At 45.6% G+C, this 16,572-nt stretch overlaps 7 protein-coding genes and 1 non-coding gene across 8 annotated transcripts; 2 read left to right on the plus strand and 6 right to left on the minus strand.

The window, feature by feature from the left end:
• Positions 1-13: 13 nt before the first annotated feature.
• FPOAC1_007637 (uncharacterized protein) lies at positions 14-2,593 on the minus strand (the record flags this gene model as incomplete). The annotated part of the gene is made up of 5 exons (XM_044852088.1): positions 14-120; positions 177-200; positions 977-1,752; positions 1,819-2,109; positions 2,160-2,593. The coding sequence occupies 5 exons, from the start codon at positions 2,591-2,593 to the stop codon at positions 14-16; spliced, it is 1,632 nt and encodes a 543-aa protein (XP_044704758.1).
• A 1,041-nt stretch (positions 2,594-3,634) lies between these two features.
• Positions 3,635-3,989, minus strand: FPOAC1_007638 (uncharacterized protein; the record flags this gene model as incomplete). The annotated part of the gene is made up of 2 exons (XM_044852089.1): positions 3,635-3,852; positions 3,908-3,989. The coding sequence occupies 2 exons, from the start codon at positions 3,987-3,989 to the stop codon at positions 3,635-3,637; spliced, it is 300 nt and encodes a 99-aa protein (XP_044704759.1).
• Positions 3,990-6,983: 2,994 nt separating this feature from the next.
• Positions 6,984-8,576, plus strand: FPOAC1_007639 (uncharacterized protein; the record flags this gene model as incomplete). The annotated part of the gene is made up of 1 exon (XM_044852090.1): positions 6,984-8,576. One exon carries the CDS (start codon positions 6,984-6,986, stop codon positions 8,574-8,576), a length of 1,593 nt encoding a protein of 530 aa, XP_044704760.1.
• Positions 8,577-8,923: 347 nt separating this feature from the next.
• FPOAC1_007640 (uncharacterized protein) lies at positions 8,924-9,319 on the minus strand (the record flags this gene model as incomplete). Its single annotated transcript, XM_044852091.1, has 2 exons — positions 8,924-9,059; positions 9,114-9,319. 2 exons carry the CDS (start codon positions 9,317-9,319, stop codon positions 8,924-8,926), a joined length of 342 nt encoding a protein of 113 aa, XP_044704761.1.
• A 752-nt stretch (positions 9,320-10,071) lies between these two features.
• Positions 10,072-11,962, minus strand: FPOAC1_007641 (uncharacterized protein; the record flags this gene model as incomplete). Its single annotated transcript, XM_044852092.1, has 6 exons — positions 10,072-10,921; positions 10,975-11,108; positions 11,158-11,377; positions 11,427-11,481; positions 11,534-11,793; positions 11,841-11,962. The coding sequence occupies 6 exons, from the start codon at positions 11,960-11,962 to the stop codon at positions 10,072-10,074; spliced, it is 1,641 nt and encodes a 546-aa protein (XP_044704762.1).
• Positions 11,963-12,689: 727 nt separating this feature from the next.
• On the minus strand, positions 12,690-13,979 carry FPOAC1_007642 (uncharacterized protein; the record flags this gene model as incomplete). Its single annotated transcript, XM_044852093.1, has 1 exon — positions 12,690-13,979. The coding sequence occupies one exon, from the start codon at positions 13,977-13,979 to the stop codon at positions 12,690-12,692; it is 1,290 nt and encodes a 429-aa protein (XP_044704763.1).
• A 387-nt stretch (positions 13,980-14,366) lies between these two features.
• FPOAC1_007643 lies at positions 14,367-14,440 on the plus strand. The gene has a single exon. It is a non-coding gene; the product is annotated as a tRNA-Val (tRNA).
• A 182-nt stretch (positions 14,441-14,622) lies between these two features.
• On the minus strand, positions 14,623-15,961 carry FPOAC1_007644 (uncharacterized protein; the record flags this gene model as incomplete). The annotated part of the gene is made up of 3 exons (XM_044852094.1): positions 14,623-14,777; positions 14,837-15,808; positions 15,907-15,961. 3 exons carry the CDS (start codon positions 15,959-15,961, stop codon positions 14,623-14,625), a joined length of 1,182 nt encoding a protein of 393 aa, XP_044704764.1.
• Positions 15,962-16,572: the final 611 nt, after the last annotated feature.

The following is a 16,572-nucleotide window of genomic DNA, read 5'->3' on the forward strand; positions in this document are numbered from 1 at the left end:
ATTGGTGATATTGTCATTTCGCGGCTTGATCTGCAGCGGTTGAGTCGTCATCTCTTTCTGAGGCCATGAGGTTTGCTATGCGAGTGGTTTGAACCGAAGTGTTGGTCGATATAGTCACAACTTCGGACTGTCATCAGACTGCTCATCAAAACCTCGAGAACCTCGAATTTACTCACCACTTCTAACATACCAGAACCTCACTATGAGCTAAGCTAGTATAATAAACGGCTCATACCAGCCAGCTGCGTGGGAATTACTAACTTTGCCAATTAAACTGTTGGCTAGCTGGGAGGGGAAAGCAACAAAGCTTGTATCCAACATTACCCCACGTATGGTACCCCGGTTAGCGCCTGTTGTCGATCCGACAGATCCCCGAAACTACGCCCACACGATGGAGGGTTAGGATCGCCCATTACAAAAGGTTACTTTTTGCAACTACGATGTTATAGCAAAGATCGAGTAGTCGCCAATGACATCAGGTTATTCCCTCTCACAAGGCGATAGTTCCTCACCCGGGGATCATGTGACGCCACGACTGCGCCTCAGTTGCTAAGATGCAGTCGTCGAAAGATAAGATAATATGCGTCAAGAAGATACCCTGCAGGGAAAGAGGTTGCTTTTAATTGGTTAACGAAGGATTGGACAAGAAGGGAATGGAGACAACTGTTGAACATCGAGTCTAACCTGAATATTTATCCCTTTTGTTTCTAGTCTATTATATATACATTGTGTCTTCCCATCCCATTATACACTGGCCCCTATCTGTCACCCTCATATTAAATCCTCTTCGGTGTGTGCAAATATCAAGTCTTTGACTGCTATGTCCGAATCCGTGGATGAATAGTCCTCGCGGCATTAAGTCTCATTTCAAGCTCCCTCCCATCCAACACTGTCTCCCCTCTGTGTTCAGTGCCCTGTTGGAAATGCTCCCGCAGCTTAGCACGAGTATCGTACTGTTTGTTCTTGCATGTATCACATCGATACGTTACATCCACTGCAAACCGTTCCCATTGCTCCATCGCAGCACGTCGGCGTCTGATATCCACTGCTCTTTGGGCAATCATGTTAATATCGTCAGCCACCGACTCCTCATTGAGATAGTCTTCGGTTTGCTTCTGTATAAACCTTAGGGTATCTTCTCCTGTGTCACAGGGTCGCCAGTCGTCAAGAGGTATGGTATGGAGTTTTCCTTTGACGTTGAGTCTGTATCGATGCATTCGATGGTGAGGATGGTGAGTGAGCTCAATGGCCTCACATTCTGAATTCCAACCGTTCGTCCCATTGTCTCCCTCACAGTCCACCATCCATTTCTTCCAGTGCTCCAGGATTTCGGAATATTTCTTTAGGAACTGCTTGTGTCGACTATCATCTGTTGTTGCCGTTGCTTCCTCTGATTCTCCGTTTGGTCCGGGATCTGTAACCTTCAAACCCGTTCCGATACTGACGAACAAGGCTGGAACTCCGTTATGAAGTCTGCGAACCTCTCGAAGAACGGTCAATGAAGGGTTGTTTGCTACCATACCTCCGTCTAGAAACTTCAATCTTCCAATCTTGATTGACTCAAAGTATACTGGTGCTGCAGTCGTAGCGCGGGCCACCACCCAGATTGCTGTTGTGTGAGCAGGCCCTGTATTAGGTGGGGTCCAGGACTTGGAGTTCGTTGACGTGGAACTCAAGTGATGGTCGTAACTCCTCCACACGAACTGCTTATTAACACCAGTGTCTTTATTAATAAGCCAAGAAATAGCGATACTAATTATGTATGCTGTCATGTCAGCATTGTAAAGGTGAGGAAATGTGGGTGTTGGATATTCTCACGTCCGGGTTCGATCTTCCCTGTATTTCAGTGGTTCGGTATCTGCATTTTGGGGAAGGCGGACTGCTGTATCACCTGGCACGCCGTCATGCTGTCGCTTCAAGGCTTTGTGGATAGCATCTTGAAATGCGGCGCGGGTCTTCCGACAAGAATACTTTGCTCGCGGCCACCAGAGAATTGAACGCTCGTGAAACCGCCTCGGTTTTCCGAACACGGCGTTACCGAATGCCTTGTATGTATCCAAAGCTTCATCGACAGATAAACGTAGTCTTCCCAGCATTATGCTACTCAGTCTAGTTCCTGTTAGTTGGAATCGTACAAATAGTGCAAGGAGATGACGTACCCGCCAGTTGAAGTTCCTGCGATATAGTCAAAATAGTGACATGGAAGATAATCATCAACACTTTCTGAATCTTGGTTCGCTTCGGCGGAACTGTTACTGCTCGGTCCCATCCAGGAGTAATATCTACTACTGAGAGCCGGGTCTGGGGGTTGACGTTTCAATGTGCGTATCGTAGTCATAATATGCTTGAGTACCAGAAGACTTGCGTAGCCACGGATGCCACCTCCATCTATAATATTATAGTCAGGTATAGTCTCGCTTGTCTTAGATAGGTTATTACCGAAAGTCAAGACTGTCTTTTGAGCCCAAGGGCCTTCTTCGTCACAGATATGCTCAGGTCCTCGAACAGGAATTGATGTGTCAATATCAACACTGCTAGAACCACTGACCTGCTGTTCTAAGGTCGGAGGAGTATCGGAATTTGGAGTGGTCATCTTCTAGTGATACGCAACACAAATGATAATTGTTAAACAAGAATGGTCTATAGAGACTTGTGTTTCTAAACTGCAATGTCACGTATCGAGGGCAGGTAGCTATGCGAGTTTTATGCCTCGTCAGACAAGGCTCTGCGAATGCATCAGAACCGGGCGCTTGAGTAGGCGATGCATCCCACAGCAGCAACCACTTGGCCTGTACAACGGTGATATGACAGCCACGGCTTCCACATCCAATATGATCATATTCGTGCAGGCTGGCAACCTGTAAAGCAGCGATGCCAGGGACTAAGTTATGGGTTCCTATCCTTTGTCATTTGTAGCAGGGTCACCGAACTCGAAGTATTAAGGATATTGTATCCAACACAGCAAAATCTAACTTTGTTAAAGGAGAGCAAAATTTCGTTATCGAACCACTATAGAATATACAGATGCTCTTGGTACATTTCTCGGATAATTTAACCGCCAAGATGTTTTTCTTGCTGTTATGCGCGCAGTCAATACTCGGCTCAAAATATTGGCTGTTGTGCAACCACACCTCGCCCAATGAGTACCGTACAGTCTCGCTGGAGTTTTATGATCTGACTTTCACTTTCCTTTGTAAAATCTAATTGGACTTGCGAACAACATTACTCTACCCAAACATAAAGCCTTTCGGCTTGTGTCACTGGAGTTGTGAGGATCATCACTCGTAAATGTATGTCACGGCTGGGTGGTTCTCATGGGTTAACGGGTTATAACCTCTTAGTCTTCCATTATGCATGTCACTTCTAAAATGGAATATTGCGGCTGACCATGGCTGCATGGCTCTCACCTGCTGACATGCATCGCAACAAGTGAACCACTATCTTGATGATCAACACCTTCTATTTGCGGATTGTCCGACTCCCCGGGCGATGATTAAATAACAAAAAATAACCAGAACCATGTAGTGTGGCGCACCCTACTTGTCCCAAGAGAGGGCGTAAGAAAACAATATTGCATAAGGACACCTGCGCTCCATAATAATTCCACCAATCGACCGGTCCAAACTACCTGTTATCATGCATTCATTACGTAGAGCTGAGGTTCATTACCCAGCAGTCTATGTAGGTTGTACCGAACTCCCATCCTCCAAAGATTAACCTCCGCGATGAACTCTCCCTTTCCTTCGGGCGCTCCCTTTCCTTCGAGCTCTCCCTTCGCTTCGTTCGGTCGTTTGATGTAAATAGCGACATTGCTCTTCAATCGGGGAACATCAACTGGGATACAATCTTTGCCTGTTCCTTTTATTGAGTATGTCATCTGAGAGATCTAATGTGGCAAGATTCATACCTTCAATATCGCATTTGTCAAATGGCAGGACCTGATCTGATTTCATGTCCAGGACAGCGACTGGGTTACCGTGAAACCCCATACTAGCAACTCTTGGATGAAGTGAAGAAATAGGTCTTGAGATGCTGGATCGAGTAGATGTGGCACGTTTCGTTTTTTCTGTTTTGTGAAGCTTGAAAGAATACGAGTATAATCTAGCGGTGAGTGTTTTCTTGAGCCTTCTTTTATGAGCTCTATGAAAAGCGGGGGATGCTCTATAGAAATAGCAGTGTCCATGATGCGGTTTTCCATTCATCCAAGACAGTGGCGTTGCCTAGTTACAGTACTTAGCCGTAAATGTATTTCACAAGACGTCTGACGACCCTTTCAAGAGGCCACTACTTGGTTGGTTGCATTGGCAACAAACACTTGTAACGCCTGACTGTTGCAGGTTAATCACACTTGCGAGTCAGAAACCGTGGGGCCAACGCGTGATCCAATTAGGCATTCTCTGTGTAACCACATGCTTCTGTCCCGTCCGCTAGAGATTGGGATATTGGGAAACTCCGCCCTGCTACATGTCATCAAGCCGGTGTCGGAAGCCGTGGCCTAAGCTGCACCAACCCTCTTGTCCCCTGTGGCTAAATTACTCGTAATGGCGATTACTTGGCGTGCGTTGATTGCCATACAATATTCGAGGCATTGGTTGAGGCCCTTTCACTGATGACATGTGCGACTGTGACAGCGCCACGAGTCATCAACATACGAATACTGCATGTTCTATATGTAATAAACGACATTAATCAATGCTGTCATCTTTTCGGCGGAATGATTTGATATTCTGACCTTCAATATTTGCGCCACTTTATTACCTTGACGTTCAATTTCCATAACGTCCATGGCCTCAAATGATGCATACTCACACCGCCGCCCAAACATAGACCTCAGGCCGGCTTAAGCGCTTAAAACTCAACAGTTACGAGTACAACGGGCAGAAGTTTCGATCTAGTCTCTTATTTGCTGCCACTTTGCCTGGAGACTGACCATTTTAGACCTTGATTGATTCAACGAAATCCCCAAACAACGGAGACGAAGTTCGAGTATAGGGTATTTAGGATGAACATCCATGTGTTTCGAGGTTTATTTCTAAATTTATTCTTAATTTGAAGATCAGTACAGGTGTTCAATGGGATTTTAGCCATCTTCTACTCTCATTTGTTCCTCATATTGTTTCCATTGACTAAGAAAGACTCTTCGGTACTCTGTAACGATGAGTGTTTTTCTCTTCTGCCCCAAACCATTGTGGGGAATTTGAGATATTAGATCTTATCACCATCACCGACACAACTAAACTGTTCTAGGAAATGATCCCCTAGCTAGTGCTTATACATATGCCCCTTAACTGTAACTAAGCGGTGCGAGTCTAAGCTGTCAAACTTTGAGGAAAACCCCATCAATCAATTGATTAGTTTCTTCTTATGAAACTACTGATAAGCTGGGCAAATTGACTGACAAGTGGATACTTCGTCTTTTGTATATCTTTGTGTTAAAGGAAGGATAAGTAGGTTATATAGCAGTGCTTTTGTTTTTGTGTGAGATTAAGGTTGCTCTAAGAGCCCTGTTTTTCGTGACAAAGCTGCATCTATCGATATCACATTAAACTTCGAGGAATACCCATTGATATCAATTTTACGAAACTACTTCCAATCCTTATCGTGATAATTACCAGCTGCTCAATTGATAAGCTTCTGCAACTGATAAATTCGACTTCCATCTCGTTAGACCTCCTCTATCACTCCTGAACCATACTCTGTGATTTATTATATCAGAGACGAACCAGAAAAATGCAGAGTCAACCCTAAGGTCCGCAGTGAAAGCGAGCTCTTGAAGCAAGCGACTTGTGTCACTCCTGGGATTGAAGTGTCGTCTCCTATCGGTCGACCCACAACCTCGAGAGGATTTCAATGTTTGTCTCACTTGTATTGACTACGGTGTCTAATGAGAAAGTGGAGAGACGTGTCCCAGAGTACCTACAGATCCTCAACCGTCCGACTTTAAGTCGCCCACTTGTATACGCCGTATTTAGTTTCCCGTTCCTATCCGAAAACGACCTCCAAGTACGATGGACAAATGGAATACCTCTCGAGAACGAGGTATCATACATGCTCTTGGTGGCGCTATGTGCTGTTAGTGCCCAAAGTTCAACCCTCAAAGTTGTTTCCAATAGATGATCCCAACGCGCACGACAGTGATACGTACTTCACTGAAGCTGTGTCTCATGTATCGACACGCGTTAGTATTAAGCAACGTCGCTCAATATAGAGTAAAATTATTTAATAGTACTACTAGCTATAATAAGTAAGTTATAAAATCAGTATCAGTTCTTGAACTTACCCTAGATACCCTGCAAAGTGGCTTTCATAATACGGGGGGATAACCTCTAAAAAATAACTACAGTACTATGTTCAATTAACAATGAGGGGTACGGTTTCCTGAATTTATCTTGTGGCTTTTTGCAGAAACCTGATGTAGCAAGAAATGACCAGCAAATGAACCACCCGAATGGTCCCTTACGATTAACAGCGAAGTTCTCCACTAAGCTTGCTAAGTCCTCCTCTTGTTGCCTTCGGCTTTGCAAAAGCCGGTTAGTTTGAGGCTGATAGTGGATCATAACCGGGCTTCGGCCTCGGCCCGGACCTCCGAGCACGCCTTACAGGGTACGACGGCGAGAGAATCCACTTTACGCTTGAACAAAAAGAGTTTATTTGCTACAGCTTAATGCTAGCACTAGTAAACTTATCCGCACTGTAAAGTATGCATTTTTAACACTGTAATAGGCTCCTCCTGCTTCTACTTAAATTTGTGGCAGCCGGGATTGATGTGGGTGTTCCTCGAAGTTTAATATGATCTCGATAGATGCAGCCTCGTCACGAAAACTAGGGCTCTTAGAGTAACCTTATTCTCACACAAGTACAAAAGCAATACCTTCTATGCAACCCACTTATCCTTCCTTTAACACAAAGACACTAAACAAAAGACCAAGTGGCAGCCGGAATACATTACCCTCAACTTTCCATGCACACCGCCACCCATCATCATGGCCGTAACCAACGACCAAGATTCTGTTTTCCAGAGACTTCCCAATGAACTGACCAACATCATCTTTAACCTTCTCCCAAATCGCGACATTAAGAACCTCCGTTTAACATGTCACTGTCTCAATCAACGCGCGCCCTTGCGGTTCAATCGCGTCTTTGTTTCTGCAAATCCGCTTAATATCGAAGTCTTCCTTGCAATCGCACACCACGACACCTTCAGACATCAGGTCAAGGAACTCATCTGGGATGACGCTACTTTTCAATCTTTGCAAACTAGTACGGATGATTACGATGACGACTTTGGCTCTGAAGAAGAGGGGTCCGGCGATCACGATTATCAAGGCGATTCATGGTTTTCACGACGCTGCAGGCAAGCAATAGGAGACCATATGTCGCGACTGGATATAATCTATGGCAACGAGCAGCGAAGATCACTCTTGCCATCACGCGAATCACTTTCGTACTATGAGCGGCTTTTCGAAGAGCAGGCTCCTGTTCTGGAATCCCGAGCTGATGAGGAAGCCGTTAGATACGTTTTACAGAAATCACGTTTCCCAAATCTCATGAAAGTCACTGTTACTCCCGCAGCACATGGCTTTCTCTTCTCCCCGCTATATGAGACTCCAATGATCCGCGCGTTTCCACCTGGCTTTGTATATCCAATTCCCCGGGGCTGGACATACGCTATTGATATCTATTCACCAGGGGATGCCGAGCCTTGGGATCATGAAGAGGAAAAGAAAAAATGGCGAGGGGTTCAGATTATGTCACGGCTACTTGCAGACCAGGATATCCCTTGCAGTCTCCCAGAGCTGTCGTTTGACAATCACCAGCTTCCCACTGGCATCAACCATTACGTCTTTGACCAACCGAATGACGAGTATGATAACCTTTGTCGGATATTGGAACGGCCGGGGTTCAAACGAATTACCTTGTCGGTGCTTATGGGATGGCTATCAGACCAAGATGCCCAAGACTGGGACTTTTTGAAGAAAGGAAGAATCCGAAATGCTCTGGCCAAGGCTTCTGACCTTGAAGAAATAACCTTCCAGACTGACTATCCACTCGAGGAACATTGCTGGGAAAGTCCAGCAGTGGATACTGTATCGCTCTTCGATATATTCCCCATCGACCAGTGGTCTACTGGGGGTCTTAAACACTTTGGACTTTCTGGGATGCAGGTGACCCAAGAAGAACTATTATCTGTCATTGAGAAGCTGTCGCCAACCCTTCAATCTATCGAATTAAGCTTTCTCTCCTTTATTGAAGGAACGGGAAATCATGCTGGGATCCTCGCTGATATTCGCGATAAGCTGGAATGGAGACATCGCCCCGTCAATCAAAGGATTAGATTGCGCATGCTCGTCAGGATCAACCAAGAAATTGGTCGTTACACATGTTTGGATAAGGAAATCAATGACTATCTTTATGGCGATGGCCCCCCACCGTTTGGCGTTGACGCAAGCGGAGGATCATGGGCTATGATTCTACCAGGGGCTGGCATGGAATACGATGAGTTCGATACAGACTACGTCAAACCATGTAAAAGATTGCGAGATATACCGAGAGATGTAGAAGAAGTATCTGGTTAACTAGATCAATAAATGCCCGGGTTTTTACTAGGCCCTTACTTCATTTCATAGTGCAAGTTTCAACTATTGATCTCTATGTGATCCCACCAATATGATGCCACGGAACGTGGCCTAAGAAGTAATCTCAAGAGGAGCTGACACAAACATAGGTTCCAACCTCCAGGGCCGAACAATCTGTCTTAACAGCGGGGTTCCACTTGTAAAATGTACTGAGCGTTATCTTGCTAACATTGGCAATGTCGTAGCAAGTATCTCCCCTCTCGACCTTGTGGAATTTAGTATTATCAGCATCTAGGTTCAAAAACTTTGTTTATTATTGAGTTGATTTTTAATGTATACTTCGGGACTTACGCCTCGGACATCTTCAAATTATAGAAAGGTGCGGTGGCAATCGAGGGATCGGCATGTTCGTTGATGGGAATGCCAAAGGCGCCAGAAGGATTGCTGACGCAGATCGAGGTGCCTATGAGCGACTTCATCTTGCTTTATCGTGTTAGTCCACATTGTAGTAAGAATACAAGAGAACGTCGGGCTTACGAGCAAATGGAAGGGATATCGCGGTTCCACGATACGATCTGTGCATATGTCGACTTGTTCTTTTTGCTGACCTTGAGACAGGTGTCGCCATCTTGAATTGTGTACTGTTTACACTTGGACAGATCTGCAGATCTTTCTGACGGAGGACCGGCCTTTACAGCCTGTGTTCCGCTGGCGAGAATCGCGAGAAAGGAAAGAAATAACATATTGCCAAAGAGAGATTAACCAGAAGATATGGATCCCACAAGTACGGTATGAATCACTATCAATAGGGAGTTGGATGATATATACCAGAGGACGTGGGGCAGTTGGGGTTTATTTTATTAGAATTGCGCGAAGTGAGTAGTAATCTTACAGACCTGTTGTAAAATTCTGCCCTTGCTAGTCAGTATCGCGGTCAGCAAGATTGTGAATCAAAACAATGTCTGTGCCCAGGGAGCGAGTTAGACAAAGGTGAGGCGAACATGCGAAACGTAGATAGTTAGCCCACCACATTACTAGTGCTACTGTGAGGGTTCATAATATTCGAGCAAGCGGATTGGCTGCGAAACATGCTGTTGGTTGTTGGATGTTGGTTGTGTTGAAGAATTTAGGACCGATTAGTCACATCGAGACACAGTGTTTAGCACTAACTGCTCTCAGATCAACGCATGCTTCCATCGAAACATGCAGGGTCAAGAGGGTCCTATGAATTGGCAATCCTCGCATCAAGGTTAAACCGCAAGAAAGAGAATGAACGTGCTTCCTCATATTTATGTTGTTCATGAAGTAAACCTTTTAGGTCTTTGCGTTGCATAAATAATATGACCCGGTCAAATACCAAGCCATGAGCGTTGACCAACAGTGGCAGATTGTGAAGGAGATAGGTAAAAATATTCACAAACCAGCGAGAATCCAAAGACAAGCTACTGGGCATTACTGCTTTAACCTATTGACGATACATATAAGCTTGCACACCCTAGTCCTTCATCACAGCCTCCCATATCCCCTTCACATAATCATCGTCAGTAAAGTCGCAAGGCCATACAACTCTCAGCAACGCCGCCTGTACATCCTCCCACGTCTTCAAACCCAGAACCCGACTCTGCTCCCGTGCAAATTCTTCAAAATATGGTTTAATTCCAGGGTCTTGTGCAAGGTCACCATGCCTCTCGTGTACCTGCAGACTTATCACCGCAACAAATGACTCCCAGAAGAGTAGATCTGCTAGGTGTGATGCATCTGGCTTTTGTAGTGCGTACCCGAGATGGCGCTGTAATATCCTCATGGTGTGGAGATAATTCTCTCTTGTAAATGGTTGCCAGAGTACGACTACCTGCTCCAGATACAGCTCTATTGCGATTACTAATCCAACCCACGAAGTCTTTTGCTCATTCTTGTCATCGGCATTAGCCTGACGCTTGTGACCTTCAGACACAGCGCTTTTATGGGCTTGGATAAGGCCGTCGTACAGCATAGCCGCCGCCTCTGATTGCCAGAACTCACGCTGTATTTGGCGAGTACTTCTGGGTGATGATTTAGAATGCCCGTCGTAGAAGTTGCGCGTGAGGATTCGAAGCCCTTTCATGACACGGACGACTGAAACATCTTGAAAGATATCTCCGCTGTAGTTGAGGGTAACGGGGAACTCGCGAATAGCGTTAAGTGTTACGATATGAAAGTAATGACCCCTATCGTCTGTGATATGCCAGCTGCTCATGCGGGGAGTGCTGTTCGTTGATACTGAACTGGTGGTGGTCTCGGTGAGGCCGGCAGGTCGTCGGATAAATTCAAGAGCGGTTGTTGTACCATGCATAAAGGTAGAAGTTCTGGTATTGTTAAATGGATGTCATGGGCAAAAGGAGCCGGTAATAGCGCATACATTAGAAAATATCGGTCTGATAGTTCTTGGTCTAGAATCGTGGCCCCAGTGGTCAAATGCTTTTCTCTGTGGCGTGAAAGAGCGTATATGGCGTTTAAATGCTTCTCGGCCATTTGGTGATCACCACGACAAACCTGCAACGCCTTAGTATCACTCCTGTTACTATAAACGTTATCTGAATACCTCTGTGTATGCTAACAATGCCATCTGCTTCGTAATCGGTGCACAGAGTGTAAAGTCTCCTTTCGCAAACCATTCTTTTACTAGGCGCACCGTCTCAAGTGTGTGGAAGTAAAAGGCTTGCTCAAACTTTCGAATATTCCCGTAATTAAATCCGAAATGGGTGGCTGCAATTAAAACTGCACTTCGAAGTGCATCGGGGTCCGATATGATGTGCGCCATACTGGTTGATGTCAGCTTCTTCTGGAGAAACCCGAGCTAGACGAACAAACCGTCTTTTATGGTAGTCTGAAGGTGACACGCCGGCGCTTCCTTCTGGTTGATAGACTGACAACAACACGTCAAGATTGAGATGTTAGTCTAGGATAAAGTGCCTCACAATAATGAAAGAGTTCGTGGGATTTCAGCGGCATGTTGATGGCCAAACAGTCCAGGTTCTTTTTAGAACCAGATAGGATAAGTTGATGAGTTAAACGTTGTGTATTGGGCACTTCGGGTTGCCGAGAAGAAATCGAAGCGTCCCATGGTATAGGTGCCCACGGCTGAGCAGTTCCGGCTCTCTCCAGCGCTCTTCTTTCTCTCAAAGGAATCTTCGCAGGTGGATATTCACAAACCTTGTTCGCCCTAGTACAGTTTTGACTGCCGACGTAGTCAGCATTCGAACAAATAATACATTATCAGCTCACCATGTGGGACGATATTCGTCGCATTTTACTCGTCGAGCTCTACACTCAGCGCAGCCTGTGCGACTCCGTGTATGGATACGCCGTTGTCGGACATTTACAGGCTTGTTGTCATTCGATGTCATGCTTCCCCAATGGCGGTCTCAGTATTGGGCGGTATTATTTTGCAAGGACAAGAAAATTGACTGCGAGGCTTTTCTAACAGTAAGCACTAACCAGGAATGGATGGAAAATGAGGTCCCAGACTGCATGTTAGAAAAGTACTTGTCAGATTTATGCCAAGAGGTTACAATCGAGTCAGTCTGGCGGGAAAGTATCTCGTCTAATTTGCCAAATGGGGTCTGAGAAGTATTGCACTATTGTTACGGGATATGCATCCAAAACACGTGACCTTTGCATACCCGGATAAGAGTGCAAGGTTGGAGAACTGTAAGCCAATAATACCCACCTACGAGTTGAGAATACCCAGCTGAAAGACAAGGTTGCGTGGTTGCAGAAGACGCGTGTTATGGGTTGGAGGGGTCACCATAAGCCAATGGGGATGATGCAGAAGAGGCTTCGATGATAGAAATACGAGATGATATTGACTCCTTGGATGGGTGAGTGACTTGTCTCGAGACTGGGAGAGATGAAGAGTTCAGTGGGTAAATAAAGGAACAGATTTTTGATGAGTTAGCAATACGTCTTCTGGTTGGATGGATAATTAAATTATATTACGTATATTCATGAGAATCTGCCATGCGTCGCAAGAACAAACAGCCCTCCTTTCCACGCATAGTAACGCTATCGTATGAGAAAGGTAATCAATTCTATAAAAACATTTGGCAGCAACAGCGACCTGTATATGTCTCTCTAGACACTAGCTAAAAGCTCTTCGTCTATCTCCTCATCATCACGAGAATACCAATCTGGGGAAGGCCCTAAACCCTCCTTACCGTGAAACCAGAGCCCTTCCCCAAATCTAGCCTCACATTCAATCCCCTTTCTCTCAAGAAACCTCATGAAGCGACCTCCGGGGACATCTCCGATTGGTTCACCGCGCGTCTTTGATCCAACAATAATTCCCCTCAGGTAAAATCGCTTCAAAGCAGGGGATTGTCTCTCTGTCATAACCCTTTTCAGCATGTTCGTCAACAGTTCGCTGCCCAAACCGTCTTGGTCTTTTCGGAAGAAATAATCTGCCTCACCGCAGGCTCCGTCACCATGTTCCATCCCAATTCGTTGCTCTACTACCAGTGTTTCGAGCGTTGCACATGATGCTTGAAGAATCTTCTCCCAATCCCTATGGGCAGCTACCTCTGCAGTGGTTGACCAGAAATAGCTAACCATTCTCTGAGAAAGATTACTTTGTGATGGTTGACAAAGATGCAAGTGTCGTAGTCGCGGGAGCTTCAGTGACATCCAATCTTCGGGACAAGGCAGAAAATTAGACAAAGGCCGGGGGATAGCAGCCCATCCGCTGAGTCTCCCATACTCAGGGTATTCCGGTGGAGTAAATATGTCTTCAGGGAACCGAGGGAAATCGTCCTCGATTGTTTCCTCTGTTGTTATTCCTGTGTCAAGTAATGCAAGCTCCAGCCGCTCAACGCTCGCGCAAGAGGACAAAATCCACGCTACAATATGTCGTGGTATCTCGCCATCTAGCCTGACGTAATGCAGCTTTGTAAGTAAAGTAGCCGGTATATCGAAGGGTCTATGCCCTCCTCGGTATCGATCCCATGGGTCGCCATATAGTTCCAGACTCGTGATGTTGATAAAATATGGGAGGAATTGCCAACAATTCATGTCCAGACTGAGAGCTGTGCAGATAGATTCAACTCGCGCACAAAGCTGTTTTAAGCGGTCGACATTCTCATGTAGCAAATCTTGTAACATGTTGAAGAAACCCTCCGCTTTGCACGCTCCTGAGTATTCGGAGTCGGGTTCTCCACAGTAGAATCGTTGTACTGCAGGTGTTTTGGGTGAGGGATGCCTGGAGTCTGATAATAGGTGAAAGCTCTGGTGGTGAAACTCGATGTTGGTCCATAGAAGTGGCTCCGTCAGCCTATTGAGTCGTTTAGAGGTTCGGGATAGTTGGGCAAGTTCATGCGCTGAGGCATTGTTGATAATAATGCTGACTATCTCATCAGGAAAAAGGTCCATGGTGGAAAATGCGACGTAGGTTAGGGATTGATGATAGCGGGAAGTTTTAGAGGGGAGCGTACTCTACCTTGTTAAATAGATGATTAATTAAGTTGACTGTTGGTTCAGCAAGTCAAAGCTCCGGCGGTGAATGAGTCAGGCCGGACGCTATTATGCAGAATTAATTAACTTAAGGAGCTGAAACCCGTAAACAAGACTGAAATTAAGGAACCAACTAATTTTATACCATCTGTCTATGTAGATGCTGAAGAAATGAAGGGTGTTAAGATTGACAACGGGGAGTGGGAGGTCAAGTTGAAGTTAGTTAAAATCATAAGGAATAGGATAGTAACACAACTCAGTTTAAACTTTAAAATAAAGACAAGCCAATCACATTAGAAAAACTTCGGTACTGTGGTCTAGTTGGTTATGACATCTCGTTAACACCGAGAAGGTCCCCGGTTCGAGCCCGGGCAGAACCTCACTTTTTGCGCTACAGTCTGGATATTCATAACAATAACAAATGTAGAAGTCTGTGTTACAGCATGAGCATGAGTGAACTGGCCAATAGGTCGGGTTCGTAGAATAGCTTTTTGTATCAAGACACTATACATTCTCCCAATTTTATAGCTTGATTAAAGTATTGCCTTCTAGTAACTCTTTTTCAAAGATGTGATTGCCGCTTGGTTATATACAAATGATTTGGTTTGTAAACCAGATGATCAACCTCAGCGGTGTTAAGACAGCTTGGATCCGAGTCCTGCATCAGATCCTTGATGCCACATAGACGCATAGTGGTCTCTATCTCGTCTCGCAAGACTGTTTAGTATTCCGGTCAGTACCATCAAGACATGTGCGGGTGGAAGATGACCACTTACTATTGACAGCGTGCTCTACGCCTGGTTGCCCATAATTGACAGCATACATAAAAGGTCTGCCAAGTCCAACCGCAGAGGCGCCCAGACAAATAGCCTTGACAATGTCTGACCCTCTACGGAAACCGCCATCCACAAGAATCTCCAAATTTCCAAAGACCTCTGGGCAATGAACATGGAGTTCTAGTAGGGTAATTATCGCGGGTAGCGCATTATCGGCAGCTCGGCCGCCGTGGTTACTTAATATGATTCCCTGGCACCCATACTGCACGGCCAACTTTGCATCTTCCCAGCGCTGGATGCCCTTGACAACGATGGGTAGGTTCGTGATACTTCGGATCCAGCCGATATCGTCCCAATTCAATGAGGGGTCGATGAAAGCGCCTGTTTGCCGAGCAAGTCCCGCACCTTTGGCGTCTGATGTATTCGCACTCGATTTGACACGCTCATCAGCCTCGCGCTTGGAAACGACTGGTAAATCTGCGGTGACGAATATAGCCTTGACTTTGCCCGTAGCAATGCCTAGGTGGAGCACACGCTCTGTTTCCGCGCGGGCCTTGTTGACGTAGACCTGGAAGAAGGCATGCTCCGTGGTGGCGTTGAGGATCTCTTGATGTGGATACGATGCAGGAGTCGCAATGCATTGGATGATTCCACTTCTAGACGCGGCTCTTGCCAACGCGAGTTCACCATCAGGGCCAGCTGTGCGTACCGCTCCGGTGGGCGCAATGAAAATAGGCAGATCTAAATGGCAGCCAAACAGAGTTGTCTTGGTGTTGACGTGTTGGACGTTACGCATAACGGCTGGACGGAGCCATATCTTTTTAAGTATGGCAAGGTTGGCATCGCGTGTAATGTTGTCATTAGATCCGCTGCTAATATAGGCCCACGATTTTTCTGACAGTGTTTGACTAGCTACACGTTCAAAGTCGTGGAGGTTGATGATATCGCTCAATTCTGGCTTAGCAGAAGAAACTGTGTGATATCGCGAGTTAGAAATTATCTCATATTGGGGGTCGGCAGCTGATTGATTGACGCTAGAAGGTCTGGGTTTTGTTAGATGGTAGACTGACTTTTATGATCCTCCTTATCTCTAAGGGTACTAGGTCTGGATACTGAATTTGACATGGCTGGAATGGATTGCTCGGTAGAAAATAGTGGTCACGGGGAGGACATAAGAGGAGATTGTAGAAAAGTGATATGGTCGGGACAAGAGGAGTACTCGGCATGTTTAAACGATAGTGGTTTAAATGCTTGAAACGCAAGGGGGGGGGGACAAGCGATGTGATGGAGCATATCCGTAGTCTTGGAAGACAAAACGCGGGGTTGTATGGAGGCAATAGGGTAGTTCATCCTTCGTTTCTTCTGCCTCTATTGGTTCCTCGGATAATAACCGAAAATTGCGGATAGTATCCGACTAGATCGGCTAAGACTGGCTGGAGCTGTTCCGTGAAAAAAGAACAGAAGTTGATCCGGCAAGTGGAGAGGTAGCAGTGTTGTGTAATCTACAAAACCAGGTTATATGTTAACTATTAACAGGCTTATCAAGTGTTGTCGAAAGTGTGTAATTCTGAGTCTCGAACTGTTTACCTTTATCGGCTATAACGCCGAGTCGCCGCTAATTATTGTCTGTCAGCCAATCATGTCCTGGAATCTAATGTGTCTAATGATACTTCTATAAAATCGAACCTCATCTTCACGCTTGCATCTTGTGTCTAGTATTATTAGTGCCTATTCTT

Source organism: Fusarium poae, chromosome 3 (assembly GCF_019609905.1).
Source record: "Fusarium poae strain DAOMC 252244 chromosome 3, whole genome shotgun sequence".
In the NCBI taxonomy this organism is placed as follows: domain Eukaryota; kingdom Fungi; phylum Ascomycota; class Sordariomycetes; order Hypocreales; family Nectriaceae; genus Fusarium; species Fusarium poae.